General features: G+C 40.8%; 2 protein-coding genes across 4 annotated transcripts; both read right to left on the bottom strand.

Moving 5' to 3' along the window:
- Positions 1–438: 438 nt before the first annotated feature.
- On the bottom strand, positions 439–1,892 carry h1m (linker histone H1M). The gene is made up of 5 exons (XM_023796748.2): positions 1,650–1,892; positions 1,289–1,560; positions 889–1,006; positions 753–802; positions 439–688 (listed from the first exon to the last, which is right to left on the bottom strand). The coding sequence occupies exons 1-5, from the start codon at positions 1,765–1,767 to the stop codon at positions 500–502; spliced, it is 747 nt and encodes a 248-aa protein (XP_023652516.1). The 5' UTR covers positions 1,768–1,892; the 3' UTR covers positions 439–499.
- A 988-nt stretch (positions 1,893–2,880) lies between these two features.
- LOC111835942 (interleukin-17 receptor C-like) lies at positions 2,881–18,627 on the bottom strand. Of its 3 annotated transcripts, XM_023796761.2 has the most exons (18): positions 18,546–18,627; positions 18,325–18,441; positions 13,565–14,053; positions 12,450–12,474; positions 11,926–12,057; positions 11,484–11,558; positions 11,071–11,180; positions 10,724–10,835; positions 10,147–10,188; positions 9,722–9,861; positions 9,416–9,481; positions 8,896–8,959; positions 7,980–8,182; positions 7,724–7,774; positions 7,078–7,129; positions 6,445–6,540; positions 4,544–4,582; positions 2,881–4,462 (listed from the first exon to the last, which is right to left on the bottom strand). In XM_023796761.2, the coding sequence occupies exons 3-18, from the start codon at positions 13,679–13,681 to the stop codon at positions 3,792–3,794; spliced, it is 1,995 nt and encodes a 664-aa protein (XP_023652529.2). In that variant the 5' UTR covers positions 13,682–14,053; positions 18,325–18,441; positions 18,546–18,627; the 3' UTR covers positions 2,881–3,791. The 3 variants fall into 3 exon arrangements, with proteins under 3 accessions (XP_023652529.2, XP_023652528.2, XP_023652530.2); XM_023796760.2 differs by lacking the exons at positions 18,325–18,441; positions 18,546–18,627 and adding an exon at positions 18,172–18,314; XM_023796762.2 differs by lacking the exons at positions 18,325–18,441; positions 18,546–18,627 and adding an exon at positions 14,398–14,518.
- Positions 18,628–19,668: the final 1,041 nt, after the last annotated feature.

Here is a 19,668-nt window from a genome sequence, read left to right as displayed (position 1 = left end):
CACCACATTTATAGAATTCCACCAAGAAATTTCCCCCAATTATGAACTTTCCAGTAGGAAGCTAGGTATGGAACGTTATGCTTTGTAGAATTCACCCCAGGTTTGCAATGAGCACTCAACCTACAGCCTATTTATGGAGGACAGTCTGAAATTTAAGACTCCACACCTGTCAGTACTAGTTTGGTCAACTTTAGTGTCCCCTTGGCTTTCATAGCCCACATCTACCCTCTAAAAAGCTAGGTAGGAATGTTTCTGCTGGATACAGCAGCTCCAGCCTTTAAGGCGAGCTGCCATCTATGGCCTTCATGTAAACATATGCCATTCTGCAAGCACAGAACCACATATTCAAGCTTCTAGACAGCAATCCAGTATTTGACTGCAGTCAAGTACTCATCTCAGGCAGCAAAACTAGCACACACCAGGACAACTGAACAAACATCAGATTTAGAAGTTTATTCAAAGTTAGAAAATAAAACACAAATAACCCAACATGCTAAAGTTACTTCATCTTTCCACGTTTAGAGTTTTTGCCTGCAGGGGCACCACCGTCCTCCCCAGCCTCACTAGGTTGGGTCTGCACTGGCTTCAGAACCTTGTCCTCCTGCTTTTTTCCCCCAGCAGGCTTCTTGGTTTTAGGTTTCTTAACAGGAGCCACCTTGGAGCCAGAGTCCTCTGGAGATACTGAATCCTGTAGAAATAGAACGTTAGCACTAGCGATCACTGGAAGAATGGCCACATTTGGAGCAACCCACCTTTGCGCGCTTGGGCTTCGGTTTCTTTGCAGGCTTTGGCTTGTCAGATGCTTTAAAAAAAATAATAAAAAATAAAAATAAAAAAAAACACAGGTCATACAAGGCAGGTTCTCACATGGATTAGCAGGATTATTACCTTCTGCTTTTCCCTTCACCTTCTTCACAGGAGCCTCAGTTTTTGGAGTCTCTCTGGTATTAGGATCAGAGTTCTCCATTGACTTTTGGGAGTCTTTTGGTTTGTTTTTCGCAGGAAGCTATGGAGTCAAACCTTATCCTCTTTCACAAAATCAATTCAGGGCACAAGTACAAAGAACAGTGCAAGAAAGGGCAGACAAGCGTTTAACAAGAGGTACTATACAACATGGCTGTGTAAAAGTATTGTGCAGTCATGCATTAAAGGATAATGTCAAATACAAAAGCAGTAGCAATACATACTTACCCAGGCTGTATGAACATTTGCTCTACATGGCAAAAACACCTATAAAGCGATGCAATCCAAAGAAAACGGAGGGAATGTATAGTTCGTAGCCACTCACCCGGAACCTCCCCTGTGCGCCAGTCGCTGAGGAGTTTGGGGGTCTAACCAGCGCTCCGCCTTCAAGTCCTTTAATTAAGGCCTTGCGCAGCATGTGTTTAAACCTGACAGCGTCCACGGAGGGGTATTTCTTCAGTATGTAGCCTCGTATGGCTTGGACGGATGATCCTTTACGGGAATCCAGCGCCTTAAGCGCCTCTTTAATCATCTCCAGCGTAGATGGATGGGCAGACATCTTCCTCACGGCTGCTGCGTTTGTGGGGTTCCCGACATCTACATTAGAACAGGTGGGCATATGCATTTAGAGGGAAACAAAAAAAAAAAAAAAAAAGTAAAACGTTCCCGATGATTGGGTCCTATACCAGGTTCAGCCACTTCGGCCGTCTTGGTCTTCTTCTTGTTGGTAATTTCATCGGCAGCTGGAGAAATACTTTCTTCCGAAGAGGTTGTGTTAATTACAGGTGCCTTTCTCGGAGGCATTTTTAAGATGAAAAGGTTTTTAAAAGTGCCAGCTACTGTGGTAGCGATCTATATACTTTTTTTTTTCTCCCCCCAACTAATTGCAAACATGCAGCAGACCATCCTTTCACTTCCCCGGTGTCCAGATTTATAAACAGCTAGTTCCCGGATCCACTAATCAATAATAACCATCAGCTGGTGCAGCTGACGATATTCGTTTTAAAAAAATCGATCAAAAAACAGACATTGTAACGACTATGTTTTGAATTATAAAGTGCTCCAGTAATCGATGAAAGACAATCGGTTCGTTTAAATTTAAACTGTAGGCACGATCAGTAGTGTGTGTGTTTCTGCGTGTGTAAACTTTATTTCGCAAATTCTTGAATAAATTAAGTCGTTTATGATACATAAATGTTTTACATTAAATAACAGTTTAATTTTAAATTAATTGGACAGACTAGTTAGACACAGGATAAGTACAGTAGTCTGTGTTTTAATAGGCTGTCAGTGGATGCAACTAAGTTGTTAACTGATGAATGGACAGTCTTGATCTAAAAAATGTTCCATTCATCTATCCATTTACCCTGGTAATCTTAATTCCATTTTGTCATGTAATTAACATTTCATTTAAACTAACTGATACTCATATTGAAAGACTCACTTGTGTCAAAATCTCTTGCCACACCCCCATCTGAATGGTGCAAGAAATTGCACAACATTTGTATGCGTCACCTTAATGTTTCTCAATTCTGTCTCCCATGACGCACCGTCAAATATCAACGTTCAACCCAGTTGCGCACATAAAATATTTATGTAAAGAATCATATGTTTCATAATCAGATCGCTGTCTGATGAGCTTCCAAATTCTTTTGACATTGCAAAAACCAAATAATAATAACAACAATGTTTTGTCAATTTACAACACATATCCTAAGACCCCCCTATACAGCTTCACTATGAAAAACCGGCTGAAAACCAATTATAGAAGAAGTCTATATGTCTTCTTTAAATAATGACCTGTTTTACTTTAAGATGCAAATCTAAATGTGTATTGGGAGACTTAGAAACTTTTGTACTTTTTTGTATTTTCTGTCATAAACAGTGTAAATGTCTGAAAAGAATCTGGCATGTTAGCACATTTAAAAAAATATATATTTATTTAAGTCTTTGCAGACAATGCAGACAACACAGTTGTACTTGCTTAATTCATCATAAGGATAGCTTTAAGACAAGCAGTGTTATACATAGTAGTTTAGTTACCATCAGATGTGTATTTAGTGAGAATTTTATCTCAACCAGTTTTAATTGACATTGAAGGCATAGTAAAGTAATGGATTAAAATGTACTAAGATTCAAATCTTCAACCATCTATTCATAAATAGTGTGTACCATCACTGTGACATGTACATTCACTAAGCAAATTAGAAAACGAGTTTCTATCTGTCCTTCAAAATACACCTGACAGTACAAATGCCAAAAAGCACATTTCAGATCTTAAAAGCTTAACTAAATTATCTGGCCAGCTTGTCATATTCACTGCAATACCAGCAACATTGTCCTGAGCCTGGATGGCATAGTGGCTCAGCAGGTAGCAGGACTCTGTTTGTGGGGGAGTTTGCATGTTCCTCCGCATTGTGCAGGTGGCCTTCCAGTAATCAGATTTCTTCCCACAGTCCAAAGACAAACACTTATGGTAATTGGCATTTCTGAATTGCCCATAGTGTGTAAAGCTGGCATCCTGTCCAGGGTGGACCCCCGCATGTGTCCTATACTACTTGGGACGGGCTCCAGGCCCCATTCCCTCCGCAGAACTAGCTAGGGATAAGCAGGTGTAAGAAGATGAATGGATGTCCATGTGAATGACGTCTTATCACATCAAGGGTTTTTCTCCTTCATTTTTGTCCAGGGTATGTTTAAAAACTCCATAAATTCTACATATAAGAGGATTCTAGGAGCAAAAAAAGTGCTTTTCAGTGCCAGGTTCTCTGAATCTCCCTAACCCCCATGGGAGACCCATATCACCTTAAGTTCCTCCCTCCGGTCTTTCATACCCAGTGGGGCATTCGGCAGGGATTCAATGGAATCTCCTCCCAGAGGTCTCCCGGCCTACCAAGTCCCAGGGCCAGGGCACGGGAGCCCGCCCTCAACCGGCATGCTCGACGCCTCCTGCTCTGTTTCCCGCAATCCCCCATGAGTTCAGTGAGAAAGGCTAGGCTTTGAGAGGGCAGGCTGTAAAGTGGGATGCCCTGGAACAGCTCGGGTAAGCAGTGACTGGCACCTAGGGGCAGTGGGGGCAGGGATTCAAAGTGCGCTAAGACAAAGCGCTCGCCCGCCCGGCCCTGCAGACAGTCGGCCAGGATGCAGCTGAGGGAGGCGCTGAAGACGTCAGCACGTGCAGGAAGGCCACATGGGGGTGCTGTTGAGTCAGGACAACCTGCTTTTTGCCCACTGCGTGCCCACTCTTGGGCTTGCCTCCAGGCGGCACTGGTGATCACCAGGACGACTTTTCCACTGCCGTGGCGCTGTAGCCAGTCAAGCCGCGAGTGCAGCCAGGGCACGGGGCCAAGTGCACTTAGCTCAGCGCTGCACCACAAGTCCAGAGACACGGAGAAACCCAGCGCCGATAGGGTCGAGCCCAGCCGGCACATCAGCGCTGGGAGGGTTGGATCTGGGTCGGGGGGGCAGAGTAAGACCACTTTCCCACCATCAAGGGCACCTAAGAGGCAGCAGAATGGGTCATGAATAACTGTGAAGCATGTCTGCATGTGAGCAGTGGGATTCAGATGCATGACCTCACCTCTCACATCACTGCCTTTGAACCACCTCCAAGCCCAACCTGTGAGAAACACCAGAAATAAGTCACCTTCCCTTAACTACAGAGCAAGGCCTGCAAGGAATGGGTTATAGTCTTGCTGAGCACTGAGAAGTATTCTAGTATATAAAGTGTACATGTGGATCATGAGGTCTGTAGGAGTATATGCTTATGAGATGTGTTAGGGCGCTTTTCCACTGCACTAGGTACTGTACTTTTGGTACTTCGAGATGGTAGCAAAATTACAGTACTTCAAGGGGTTAGTTTTCCACTAGTGTAAAAACTGGTACTAGTGCCAAATGACATCACAATGCACATTTTGTAATGAATTCGAAAAACGGCTATAGTATATTATATGGCTGGACTATGTTCAATATTAATATCAACATTGTATGTTACAGACAGGCAGTTCTTACATCACTAATAAGCTAGATTAAGATTGGTCTTTTTCTTACTTTCAATTCTGTATATGGACATTATAGCGCAGAGGGTTAAAGTTTCACTAAACTATTTTTACTCTGTCATAGAAAAAAATTTAGTAAGCTTTGAAATTTTAATTATTATTCCTTTTATAGTTGACCTAGTATATGTATAAAAATCAGGTTAAAATTTACCTTCGCTGCTTTTGCATGAGCGCTGCATGCGTTCTCCAAAACAATCATAATCATTTTCATCTTTGCTGTTTAAATCACTCGAACAGGTTGTGAGAAATTTATTAACTAATTTTTTTGTTTTATAGATACCCCAATATTTATTACAACAACATCACATCACTATATCTACAATGCTATATTGTATATTAAACAAAATAGCGTGCTGTCCCAGTATATTTAACAAAATGGTTTTTTAATTTATTGTCATACCATCCTTATCTTATTGCTGTATCTGTTCTTCCGACCACATTGCAGTTTTTGTTTTTACTATGTTTATCGTAGTTTTTTGAGTTTGCAGCTGTTTTCAAGGCAACATTTGTATTGCGTTTCAGAGGCAGGCTATTTGGATAAACAATCGACAAAGAAAGTGTTTCAAGTCCCATCCCAAAGTACCACTGAAATACCCCAGCTGGCTTGGCACTTTCGGTACTGGTACTCAACTGGAAGTCAATGGAAAAAGTGAAAGCACCAAAAGTACCGTACCAAAAGTACGGTACTTGGTGCGGTGGAAAAGCGCCCTTAGTGTTGTAGTACTTCAGACTGGTCTTGGTAAAAATTGAGAAATTTCAATAGGCACAAGTAATTTTCCCTCATAAGAAGGATGATATCAAGACCATGCCAGCATTTACACATCAAATTATGACATATCTGAGCTGCCCAGAATGTCCTGAAAACAAAATCATAAAGCATCTGGGGCTAACTCATGTACATACAATGTAATAAGTGTAAAATCAAAGGGATAGAAAAATGCTCAAAAATGGATAGGGTTTAAAGGGTTAACACAATACCGTGACTGAATGTAAAACATCCTGCTTCAAAATTGAAATGTAACCAATAAGGTGTGTCTTATTTGAAAAAATGTTACATTTGAAGAGAAGCATTTATATTTAAATTTTAAGAAAAAATGTCCATGGTTCAGATTATACTGTAAGACAAATTTTAGGCCACACTGCCTAACCATGATGGTGCCTGTGTTCTCCACTTTTTATAGGGTGTTGTAGACTCAAACACTAGTCTGTTTCTGATCTTGACTTGGTCTAGCCCTGCCATGGTCTTGATTCTTGTCATAGTCTCGTCTTGCCTTGGTCTTGGTCTGGTCTCGGTCTTGATACACTCAGGTCATGGTAATGACTTGGTTTCGGTTTAGTCTTGACTACATCACTAGAGTGTGTCTTTGAGAAATGCCTGTGTGGCGTGTGTTAAGATGCATTTGAGTATGTGTGAGATACACACGTTTGAGGGTGCCCTGAAGCAGGTAGAGTCCAAACATGCCCAGGCAGACCACGAGAACGGCGAGGAGCACAGCCAGGGTCCAGCGTCTCCGGGAGTCTGAGGGGCAAGAAGCCACGGATCAGACTGATGTGATACAGATCTCTACGGCAAACACATCTGTGAATAGGTTGCTCTTTAATCTTGAAAACCAAATTCATCAAATCAAGTCACTCTGGATAAGCAGAAAAGTAACACACTGCATTAAATCATCCAAATGGAAAAGTTCCATGTCAACAATTTTCTCACAGTACTGGGAGGTAGAAATACATTATTTTTCTCCCAGATTCAGTAATGTGTGCAGATGGTTTGGCCAGTCCGACTAAATAATTTCCATAAAGCACTTTCCGAAACAACATCAGTTACCAACAGATATACCACAACAATATAGACCTGAGGCTATACAGTAATTACACAAGACAGCTTGAAAGAAATTAATACTATAAAAAGTTAAGCAGGAAGTTTACGCAGAATAATAAATGCTGTGAGGCTATCCTACTAGCCACCAATGCTGTGCTAATCATATACAGCTTAGAAAGACAAGTGTGGTTTGTGCTATTGGCTTCTTTGTTCAGCTGGTTTGTGGCTGACACTCACTGGCAAAGGGGCAAATGGTGTCCAGCACTCCATCCTTCCCTAGGACTTTTACCTGGACAAAAGTAGACAGGCAAACATGTGACAAGTGACCCGGGAGGTGCCAGAGTATGACGGAGGTACTACTTGGCCCGGTCAATTTCACCACACCACAGCTGACCAGGGATGTGTATTAACAATTGAAAGTGCCACTTTTCTCAGTTCCCCTTTATGAATTTTACCAACAGAAACCCACTCCCGGTTGGCAAGATTCACCAGGTCCCTCAGTTGATCACCCACCCCGGAAAAGTTTCTGCATGGCACTGAGGGTGACAATCACAAGGACAGGCCAAAATACTCCTGTCTTACACACAGGCATGCGCACACATATACATTACTCACATTACTCAGGCACACACATATACATTACTCACATTACTCAGGCACACACATATACATTACTCACATTACTCAGGCACACACATATACATTACTCACATTACTCAGGCACACACATATACATTACTCACATTACTCAGGCACACACATCCACGGTTGTGCTAATATCTTTGTATACAGATGTGCTCCTAATCCACTCAGCTAATAATCCATTCACCACAGTGCACAGCAACAGGAAGGAGATGGGCAAAAAGATGGAGGATGGTCTTACCTGAACACATAGGTAAGGATGGGGTATGATATTACTAAACTTCCCAGTGGTCTGTAGAGTAAGAGATTCCAATCAATTAAAACCAAAAGGTGAGCAGGCAGTTCAAACAGTTTAAACAGTGAATGCTGTAAACAAGGTGAAATCACTTAAGAATATAAGACAACTCTGATGTGTTGTCAAGTGACTAAAAATAACATAAATGTGCATTTAAAAGATAAACTGCAGACACGCTGCCAGTCCACTGGAGGTCACATACTCGCTTCTCGACATGCAGCCGCTTTCGTGAGCCCTGCACTTCTCCACAGTGGCCTATTCCTCCTTCAGGCATCTGACAGAGCCACAGTTCAGCATCGACCCTGCAGGGGGCGCTCAGTGTCCAGGACAGTGCAGTTTCATTGTTGTTTGTTGGAACCGGGTCCACAGACACGGTGACATTGTTCAAGACGTTTTTAATTAACTCTGTGGGAGAGTAGAAAGATTCCTGTAAAGAACAGTCAAGTGCCCCAGAGTAAATGGCAAATACTGCTGAATGGATACTGTATACTGGGAGAATAAGTTCTAAAGTGTACCCCCGAGGAACTACTTCTGAGTACAGCGTGGGGTTACTCTGCATGCTGCAGTAATTTTTTTGAATTAATGAATGCAGATTAATGGTAGGTATGGCAGATTATGAAAGTAATCCAGTCTGGAAGCTGAAAATTCACAAGTGGGAAATCTATCTTTATTTCTTATTAGAAAAATTACTACTTGATACAAAACACAAAAATAAACCCAAATATCTATCCATTGATCCATCCATCCATGTATCAACTGTAGTTAGGGTCTTAGGGTAACCGTGAACATATGTAGCCATTAGTATTTTGTGTTTTGTAAAGTGTGTCATTCCAATAAATGATTCAAGACAAATATAAACTATAAATTAGTATACAGATAAATGAAACACATAAAACGAGGGGTGTGTGTACAGCCTTTACACCTGAGTGCAATGGTTAGTTTCTTTCCATCCTGTTCACACAGAACACAAATCTTTACAAAATTCATTACAATTCAGTTGTAATGTCCAAATATAAATAGGTGTCTGTTGTATGTACTTGGTTTAGAAATACAGACAGGTTTCCTTTTGCATTGCCTGGGAAGTGTAATGCTAACTGAACAGCTCTGGTGTCACTTACCTGTTTGGTTCACAAAGGGACAGCTTTTTGCACGCAGTGGGTGAATGCTGCCAGTCCACCATACCTGTCAAAAGGAAGAAGAGCAGACGGCGTTACAGCACAAGGCAAAGCCCACCTGGACAGGGCAGCTAGCAGGCCACAAGTCGTTAAGGACGAGCACTTGATAAAATTAACTGACAGAACAGCTGTCAATATCTTAATAAAACATCTGTCTGTGCTAAACATTATTATTATACATCCATCCCTCCATCCCTCCTATATCACAAAGCCAGATTTCTAGCTTAGCTGGATAACTTGTCTGATTTAAGATACCTCAGCATAAATGGACTTTATCTTCGTTTACTTACATTTAGCCCAGACTACATTTAATCCCACATGTTGTCCGGCTAAGCAAGAAATCCAGCTTTGTGATAAGAGCCCTTGTCAGTTATTATAATAATAATAATAATAATAATAAGGACGATGATTATTATTATTACTATTATTATTATAAGAAATACTTAGAAAACTGATGTCTTACCTTGAAGCACAGGCAGGGGGCAACTGAGATCAGGGGAATAGTAATCTTCTCTGTGTGATTCTGTTGCTGGAGTTGAAATGGACATATTAATACATTGGAGGTGCCACATTAAGTATCCCTTCCACAGATTCGTGGTTGTGTCTAATCACCTTTATACGCCTCTATACCCTGATATCCTAGCTTAAACAGCCCATTAGACCCTCAGACACTACACCACATCAGTCTTTAAATGTAAATTAAACATGAGCTGACTCTCTGACTCATTATGGTACTAGAGAATCCTTAATTTATAGCACAGAAACTCACCCATTGCCTGTATGGCCGTTCACCCTGGTCTCCATACAACATGTACAGCTTTGCGGAGCGGATATGCTCCGCACCATCATCATCCAGCTGCAGGGTCACCACCGCCTTCTTCCAATCAATTTCAGTCCTTATTGTGGGAACTGATGGAAAAAAAACATGTCAGTCACAGCATATGATTGCAGTGCGAGTCCAATACAGCACAAGTGCATTCGACCAGTCGCAGCTGCTAACGAATTGGGTATTAAAGACGCTAAGAAAACAGTAGCTGTTGAAGTAAAGGCACATATAAAGTACAGAAACAGCTAAAAGGTATTAGCTAGATTAGTCAGGGAAATATTATTCAAGAATAAGCTAGATAATAGCTATATATTCCAGTAATCCAAGGTCTACCACCACACATGACACTATGAGCATTTTCTACTCACCATCACATCCTTCCACATCTCTGTGCAGGGCTGAAGAACAGACTGAGGGATAGAAAAAGGAGAGGATTATAGAAAATCGAACAGCTGGTACATAGGAGTCTAAAACTGACAAGTGAGTGTCTATGTCTCGGACTTGGTGCATGTCAGCTATGTTCCATTGCTGGCTATGTGTGAGGATCATGTAGTTGCATGTGCTTTGCATATGTAGGTAGTGTGTAAAGTGTATGAGTGCGTAAAGCAAATACAAAATATCAACACACCCTTTTTGAAATGTAAGCTTTTGTTTAAAGACTGAAAATAAAGTGCATGAAGATTTTTTAAAGCGAAAGTAGCCTTAAGTCTGTGTGAATTGTTTAGCAGTTTAGCACATGATTTAGCAACTTCTGTATTTTTTGTACAGAGCCTTGGATATTTTGTTTGATATTTTTTCTAATTGAAGCTGGGCCGTTCAGGTGTGCAAGCTGTGTGCAAATCAGCTCAAATAGTCACAGCACAGGAAAACCATCTAAAGACAGAAGTAGTGCAATTTTATCTTTGGGGTGAAACACAGCAGATGTCCTTGGACGTGTTTGTTTACCGTCTTGTATGGAAGGGAACGTGATGATTCGCTGTAAGGTAGAGGGATACACCTGCACCATTACTTGGCTGTCGAAATACACCTTCTCAGAGATCACTACGGAGAGCCAGACCTGTTGGAGATAAACAGCATGAGGTAGACTGATCAGGATGCTAATGGTAGGGCAGCACATCCAGAAGGGTCAGCTCAGATGTAAACTGAGCCAAATAAATGAGACATGCAAGGCATGTGAATTGGTAACACTTGTAAAGTATGTATCAATGGAATACGGTATCTATCGTAGTGCAGTACTGTACATGTACATGTTAAATGTCATACAAAAGTAGCAAAGGTTTATATTCATTTACTTCAGGCGTATCATTCTCCTCCAAAACAGCAGGGAGCAGATTGAACTCCAGTCTCTTGCAGAATGAAAGCAGAGGTGGAGCGTTGTAGCATAAGCTTAGCGAGGCCGCTGCTGCGGGACACAGACACCAAACGGGGATGGCCGTTAGAGACAAAAGAGCGTGTCCACGGGGATTTCATAACTCTTTATGCGAACTGATGGAGACAAATGGATACCGGCGGGATCCTAACAAGAAAGACATTTCCTTTATTGCAATAAAAAAAAAAAAATGTAAGAAACAGGCAAATTATATATTGTTTTAAATATAGGATGCCTGCCAAGACAGGAAGAAAGCTACACATGGGTTTGTATAATGTAAGAACAAATGGGACATACATCAGAGCTCGTAGCAGAACAGCTGACTACAGGTCCTACCTTCTTCACTCTCCAGGCTTTTGTAAGCATCATCCTCATCCTCGGCAGACTGTTCCGGGTCCTCATATATCTTACCTGAGACATCCAGAGGGAAAAAAACAGCCTGCATATTTATGGAAGAGAATGCTGAAGTGTTTTTTAAACACTAATATAATTCAAACTAAACACTGGAGAAGAGTCACACAATTTTAATATTACAGGCTTATACTGCGCACTGTCTCATGCACAAACCACAGAACACCCTGTAAACGGCTGCAGTACATGTGTAGTCATATTTATGGTATTTACGAGTATTGTTCCTTGGAGAATACCAGCAAAACATGCATAGGAGTGTTCCCATAAACACATGTATGTTCATCTGTGAATAGTACATATGCTGAAATATAAAGATATGCAAAAGCAAAGGCTGTCTCCACAGCCAACCAGCCACACAGAAGATTACCTGCTACAATAAGCTGGATTTTTATCTCCAGACATGGTCTGCAGTTCCTCTGTTCTGTGCAGCACAGCAGTGGCTTAAGCTCCATATTACTAACGTTCACTGGACCCCACACTGGCCTCCTTAGGAACTCATCTAGACAGAATAGAGTATTACACTGACAGGCTGTCATCCACACAGCAAACAAAGGGAGAGAAATAACAGGCCAACATCTGCATATAAAACTGAGCACCAGATACACAGCACATCATCCACAATTCTCATTTGCAATGGGGGCAGCGTGTGGCTCAGTAGACTAAGCCTCTGTGCCTGTGATCAGAAGGTTGTTGGCTCAAGCCTGGCCTCAGAATGTCTGTGGGCCCTTGAGCAAGGCCCTTAACCCCCAGCTCCCCGGGCACCATTATGGGCGGCTGCCCTTCACTGGCACGCTTGCTCTCATGGAGAGCAAGATGGGATAGGCAGAAAGAGAATTTCCCTATGGGGATCAATAAAGTTTCATTCATTTTCATTCAAAATAGAGTGCTCACCCCGGATCCTGCAGTCTGATATGCCCTGAAAAATGAAAGAGAGATCTTTAGAGAGAAATACATATATACACACCCCCTCACATACACACAATACTGCTTACAAAACTATACACCTTTCAGAATCACATTTAAGTGTATAAAGTACAACAGAAACAGACACTAACATTTAGATATATTTCTATTTAGTCTTAAAGTATTATAAATTAAGATTATAAGAATGTACAAAAACAAAATAATGCACACATATTAAGCAAGAAAACACCACTACAACACACCAAGATATGAATACTGGAGTAACACCATCCTAATAAATAAACTGTCCTTGAGGCGATTGGTCTCAACCTACAGCGGCAGAGTAGGCTGGAACAGTAGGTTGTTTGGCTTGTTTAAGGTAGGTACATTTTTGGTTAAGGTGCACAAAGGCATGCCTGTTAACCAAAATCACAATTTCCAGGAAAAGTTAATAACTCTGGGAGAGCTGCCTATGAGTTTGTTGAGCACTCATGAGCAGGCCTAATTTTAACCATAATGGACTATAGGAGCTGAGTTTTTACAAACCGCTAACAAAACTTCTAGTGAAACAGAAGTACATGAACAGCCTTAGCCAAATGATCCATAGCAGCCTCAATCAGTTATACAGGTCCCAAAGGAGTAAAGCTGTTTTTGTATAATGTATGCACTTGTGAAGGTTGGGAACCGGTCTCTACAAACCCGAAACCTCCGAAGGATAGCCTGTTACTATAGAAACAGTATACTTGCTGACGGATAGGGTATCCACTTCTCTGGGGGACATCAATAAGTAAGGAGAAGTAAACCATGGTCCATTTCCCAGACGCATTTCCATTCCTTTTTCCATTACAGGCAAATAATTTATTATGGACCATTTTCCAGCACTTAAAATCCGGACTTCGGAAAAAAAATAGACCCTTTAATTTACAGAAATACTGCGTTTCGTATTAAGGTTTCAGAGCGTTTGCAATATGCGGTAAAATTACATATTTTATATCTAGAGAGGTCGGTATGTCTCGTTTTTAAGTCTGGCGAATCTGTTCCACAAATATCACGTAAAATATAATGTAAATTATAGTTTTTCTTATTATTATTATTATTATTACCTGGGTACAGATGAACTGGGAGTTCTGGTTATAGTCGATCTTCTCCAGAAGAACGGCCGAGAAGCTAAAGTTCGCGGACAGCAGTGCCGCGACCACGGGCAGCCATAGATGAGGCATCGTCCCACGGGTAAGTGACTCGGTCTTCCCCTTTCGGGATATCTGATGCAGCTGACAACGGGAACCGCTGCCCTGGCTGATCACACCGCCAGCGGCGGCGTGGTTACTCCTGTAGCTGATCCGCGCCACCCGCGGTTCCTCGATAGTCCCCGTACACACCTGTATGAATCAAGACCGCTGAGCCAAAGTTACTTTTCGCCCTCTCACATCCACTCCCACGGCATCCTACGAGTCTTGCACGGAAGTGACTGACTGTATGCCAGCTCCCTTTTCCAGTCAATGGGGTTAGGCAATACTTGGCTTGATTTCAGAATCTTGAAACGTGGCACGGAGCTCCTTGAAACCTGGTTTTCGAGTTGTTCTTGGAGTTCTCTGAAAAAATAAAAGTGTAGATTAGATGAACCACTACAGCAGCCCTTCCAATGACAGAGATGACTTGATACTGTGTACTGTGAAACAATGTGAACATGCACATGCAAAATAATATCTGTTCCTCTTTTGTGAAATTACATTTCCGCACAAGCAGGCCGACAAAAACAATCAACCACTTTTTGTAAGATGGATTTTGCAAGAAACATTCTTCGGAAATACGAGTCACCTAATGGACACGCAGAAAGTGACATGCAAAATTCTCATTACTAACCCCCCCCCCCCCCCCCCCCAACACAACACACACACACACACACACACACACACACACACAAAAGCACTATTACATATTGACATTTTTGTTCAAGGTATATATGCATGTTCCAGTCCGAAGAAATGCAGAAAATATGTTATTGTTTGTTCACAGCAGATGGATAAATATGGAAGAACTGAGCCATAGTTATAGCAGACAGACAGGCAGGAAGATTTTGGGAAGCTGTCAGACTGTGGTCATTTGACCGTGTTGCAATGAAGCCATAGGGGTATTAGTGGCGTTTGGGTAATTCCATTTTTAAGAACTCCGCATCAGCATGAACATGTCTTTTGGAAATGGTAGATTTTCTTTGTTAATTAGTATTTCGCATTTGTGACAAAAATGAGCAAAATACATAGGGTGGCCTTTTACCCTTTCCAATCTCATGTTCTTGATTATGTGTTTTATATAATTTGTTAAAGGCTGTATTTGTATGCACAAAAGTATATCGAGTAATAGGAACTGAAAATGCTGCGGTCAGTGTTTGCATGCCATGATTGTACATACTTCACATCCAGCCAGCTAAACACTCATCTTGTGACTGTTTATCTACTCAAAGCAAAGCAGAGTTCATATTCGAGTCCAATGGTGACAGTACTCTGCTGAACTTGGGTTTCTTAACTGATTGGTGACCTGATCGCAGATCACTGTGTCCTGACCCATTAAGTCATACACCACTTTCTGACATTTGCATTGGAGTATGCAATTAGGCCCTTACAATGGACATTCATTGTGTTTGACTTAAAAAGAGCACATATTAAACCATGAGAATTTTGTATGACCCAGTAAAACTCTTGTAACTCTTTGAGATCTCATTGACATCCAGAAAATGGTTGCAGTGATATTTGTGCAAATTGTAATAATATTAAGCAGAAGCGTACCTGTAAGTTTAATGGTGGAAGGTGAGCTGGCTTGGGCATTGTAGTGGTTTTTCGACAATTCCATATCTCACATCTACTTTCAGTTTATAGGGATAGAATTGAGCATGACACTCGCATACTTGTGTATAGATAAGGTACTGACCTTTGGAACGCTGTCCTTCACAGGTATATGACACACATGATGAAGAAGGAATCTAAGGTATATCCTCCTGAGACCCCACCCATTCATTTATGTCCATTGCAGTGGACATTTTGTTTTTTCATATATCTTTTCACTGATGTAAGGAAACATATTTATTCCTGTTCTACACTAAAGAGGACATGCTGGGTAATTTAAAATAAAAATAAATTTCCTCCAAAGACATAGAAAATCACAATTAACCTAAAACTGAAGGACACTTTTTTTCTTGGGTCTCAGGAGGATATTACTGTTTTTTAATGTTTTTTTACTCAAGCTTCAAATAAGTTATAAAATTCATTCATTGCAACTGTAGCATACTATACTAGCCCCAATATCCATCAAATCTATAATTAGTTTTCTATGCATTAGTAATGTTAAATAATAATATTCCCAAACATTTTGACTGCAGCTTAGAGTGCTGACATAGGAGTACAATCCCAGGATAGCAATCAGACTGACAAGATGTGATGCATTGATCAAATGTTGATCCAACCAGACTGATGGGCACTGATAGTGCACATTCAAGCCTGCTTGCCTCAGGAATGCTGTAACAGTTTGGCTAAAGATCACCTCTGCACCACTAATCCCTTTAACGTAAATAGCAGGCATTAATAATGTATACATGTACAAAGTTTACAGAGGATCTGATGCACAGTGAGATCATGCACGGTAATCTCACAGTGGTTTACTACATGCAGTCACGTACTTAAAGTCTGGAAGTCTCGGTCACACCAGTACACACCTACAATCACCTTAGCAAGGCATGGACAACACACACACACACACACACACACACACACACACAGACACACACACACTGTACTACTCATAGCAGCATGTAGCACATAAACATAGTATGGGATGCAGTGAGCAGCTGAGAATTACCCTATAGGAACCAGAGGTAAGAAACCCAACCCAGTCATAACAAAGAACTTGGTCACTGAAACAATAATGAATGCATGAATGCAAGTGAAACTGAAACAAGAAATGATTAACAGCCTAAGTATTTGAGAACTTACAAAAGGTCCATGTGACCAAACTGTGGTTATATCAGTTGACCATTTTTGCCAGTAAACAAGTTTAAACATGACTGTCAAAAGAGCTGACTGCTAGCCCTACCACTGAAAAAGCAGCAGTAAAACACAGAAAGTTATTGTTTAAATTTAATTTGTTTTGAGAACAAACACCAAACAAGACAAAAACTCAAGGTCTTGTCACAACAGTGGGGTATTAATAAAGAAAAAAAAAATTAATAAATCTTTAACATAATAAAGGAAATTCTTTTTAACCAGGCTTAGGTAGAAGACATCCATAGCAACAATCTTACATTCATTGGAGGAAACTCGCATGATCTTACATTCATTGGAGGAAACACAATGACAGATCAGATAAGTCACACTGAGCGACGGCCAGAAATCAAACACAGAACTCCGGACATGTCATGTCACACTGCCTAGGACTAAGACCTTGTTAATCAGAGAGCTCAGGCACACAGCCAGGCACTAAAATTATGGGATTGCCCCCCCTGCCCCCATTAATTCTAATGATCGGTAATGTTGTTGGACACCTCAAGAAATTTACTACTCGCCAGGACCAGTCAAAAGTCTGGACACACTTGCCTTTACCGCGTTTGTCTCTATTTTAACTATGTTATTCACCTTATAGTAAACCGCCTCAAGGCAATGAAGTAATACATACCAAACATCACAATGACAAAGAGAAGTGCTCAACATCTCAAAGTTTTTTCAAATTTTACACTCTTCAAAATAGCCCCCTTTGCTTCAATGACAGCATTGCAGACTATTTGCGTTCTTTAAACTATCTTGTAGATGCAGCCACCTGGAATGCTTCTCCAACAGTCCCGAAGGAGTTTCCCCAAGTTCAGGGCACTAGTTGGCTACCTTGCTCTTACTCTTCGATCCAACTCATCCCAAACCAGCTATATAGGGATTAGGTCAGGGGATTGTGGGGGCCAGGTCACCTGTCACAGCACTTCACCTCTTTCCTTGTTCACAAGATATTACTTACTATGTAACCTCAAGGTGTGTTTTGGTTTGTCATCTTGTTTAAAAACAAATGATTTTCATTATGTTTGTCTAGACCTGCTACTGCACACTTTCTTAAGACATTTGCACAACATTGTGTATACTGAGTAAAATAATTTTGTATACTATTTTTATTACCTAAAGAAATTACAGGATAGTTAAACTACTCTCTGTCCACTACAAAGTACAGAAGAGATTGTTAAAAAGTTAAAAAGGCGAGAATCCGATTAACAATTAGGACAAGTAGGTGAAATGCATAATTCATTACTAGTTAAAATGTCATATTTAAAATTTTATTCTTAAAATACTTTCTATAGGAACACAAACAATAGGCAGTATTCGTTTTCCATTTACTTACTAGACACCTATCTAGATAATATACAATTTTGCATTTCTGTTAATGTGTATTTTATTAAAACACAAAAGAAAAGTATTTTTTCATGCGTATGAAAGCGCTTCCCCTTCCTTAGATTGCTCTATCTTCATAATGTGGTTTATAGATTATCATGTTCTAGTTCGTTTCACTAACCAGTCATATTACAAAAGCATTTTCGACACTGGTCAGTCTCTTCTTCTCGGAAAAACCTGTTCCAGTCTAGTGATTGAGTAAATACTGTGAAGAAAAGGAACAAATGTCCTACCAACAGAGAATACCATGCAAAATTCAGTCCCAAACAGCTTTAGCTCAAATCTTAACTCACCTCCAGCTATCCATTTGAGGTACTTTCTATGTGATCAAATTCCATTCAGACTTAAGCAAAGATCTCGTCAGACAAGAACATTAAAACTCCAGTAGTACTTACTCTTAACCTGCCCAATTATTGTCTGATAACTGCAGCGAACTTCTGACTCACCTATAATCTCGACAGGTATGTGACTTTGTTTTCCAGGTAATCCGCCCAGAGAGGCCAGCCCTGCCCTCCAAGGTTTCAGTGCTGCTGCAGAACAGCTTTGCAGATTGAGTGGCACCTCTGGAAAAACATCACACACAAACACCTGACATCTCACATGCACACCGTATGGACACACATGCAGATCTCAAATCACACCTCGCACATACAAAATATTTATTTACCGTAAGAGATAACAGGGATAACAAATGACAAGGATATTACATTTTTATCTGTTGCCATGCCATTATTGCTGAGCTGTATTCACTTAAGCCAATAACCTCTCATAGGGTGGCTACTTTCTAGCTTTCTGCTAGGCAACCTGTAAATCTGTAAGCCATGAGAAGACCATTGTTTGCTACGGTTCAGTAACTTTTCCCTGGGTCACATCACCTTTGAGAATAGGGCCTCTATATTTTGTTTGCCATCGACACTGAGGCACTGGCATCTAATTAACAAGGAGAGTCCTCTTGACAACAGTCACATCTTAATCCAAAAATTAACTCCTTTTTCACTCTGGGTGGTTTGCAAACCCATTTTTCTTAAAACAACTAAGGACCATAACATTAGCCCTCAGCCCTACTTTTGTTTAGAAATTCAAAGTAAATTTATATCTGAGAAAGATAATATTTGTTTAACTAACAAACATTATATGATAATAACAAATACTATAATCATATAATGTTTGTAACAAAGTATATTAAAGCTGTTAAGGTATTTTATGATGTTAAGGTATACTTACATACAGCTTATAAATGTTCTATGAATGCATTATGAATTCCCATGCATTGTATTAGTTTCACTTTGGTGAAACATTGCTAAAACACTAGTGAAACATTAATTTGTACTTTTAGCCAATGAGTCCTATGAGGTCCAAAGTTCACAGCTGGTTCTACCATGTACCTTTTTCTCAAAATAGTTGCAAGACTATACCAACAGGTGTTTCTATCCTAAAGATTTAATTCCAGATTTTCGCTGAATGAGGCTCTTTGTGTTACTGAAGGTGCATTTACCGTCAAGTCCTAGACTATATTGATTTTGGTGGCTCATTGCTTCTCCTGCAGGCATGGGGGTGGAAATCCTACCGCCAGCTCTGGGTGTGTGGAGTTTGTTCAGGTATAGTCTGGTTTCCTCTCATAGTCCGAAAACAATGAGTCCAGGAAAAGCATTCTGAGCGATTGCGTGTGCAGGGTGTGTGCCCTGTGAAGCACTGGCATCCCACCCAGGGTGTTTCCCGGTGCCCTGTGACGGACTGGCATCCCACCCAGGGTGGTCCTGTGCCTTGTGCTCTGACCCTCCTGGGATAGG

The sequence above is a fragment of the Paramormyrops kingsleyae genome, chromosome 8 (assembly GCF_048594095.1).
Source record: "Paramormyrops kingsleyae isolate MSU_618 chromosome 8, PKINGS_0.4, whole genome shotgun sequence".
Lineage (NCBI taxonomy): Eukaryota > Metazoa > Chordata > Actinopteri > Osteoglossiformes > Mormyridae > Paramormyrops > Paramormyrops kingsleyae.
The sequence above is the reverse complement of the archived record's forward strand: the minus strand, read 5'-3'. Positions and strand labels throughout refer to the sequence as shown.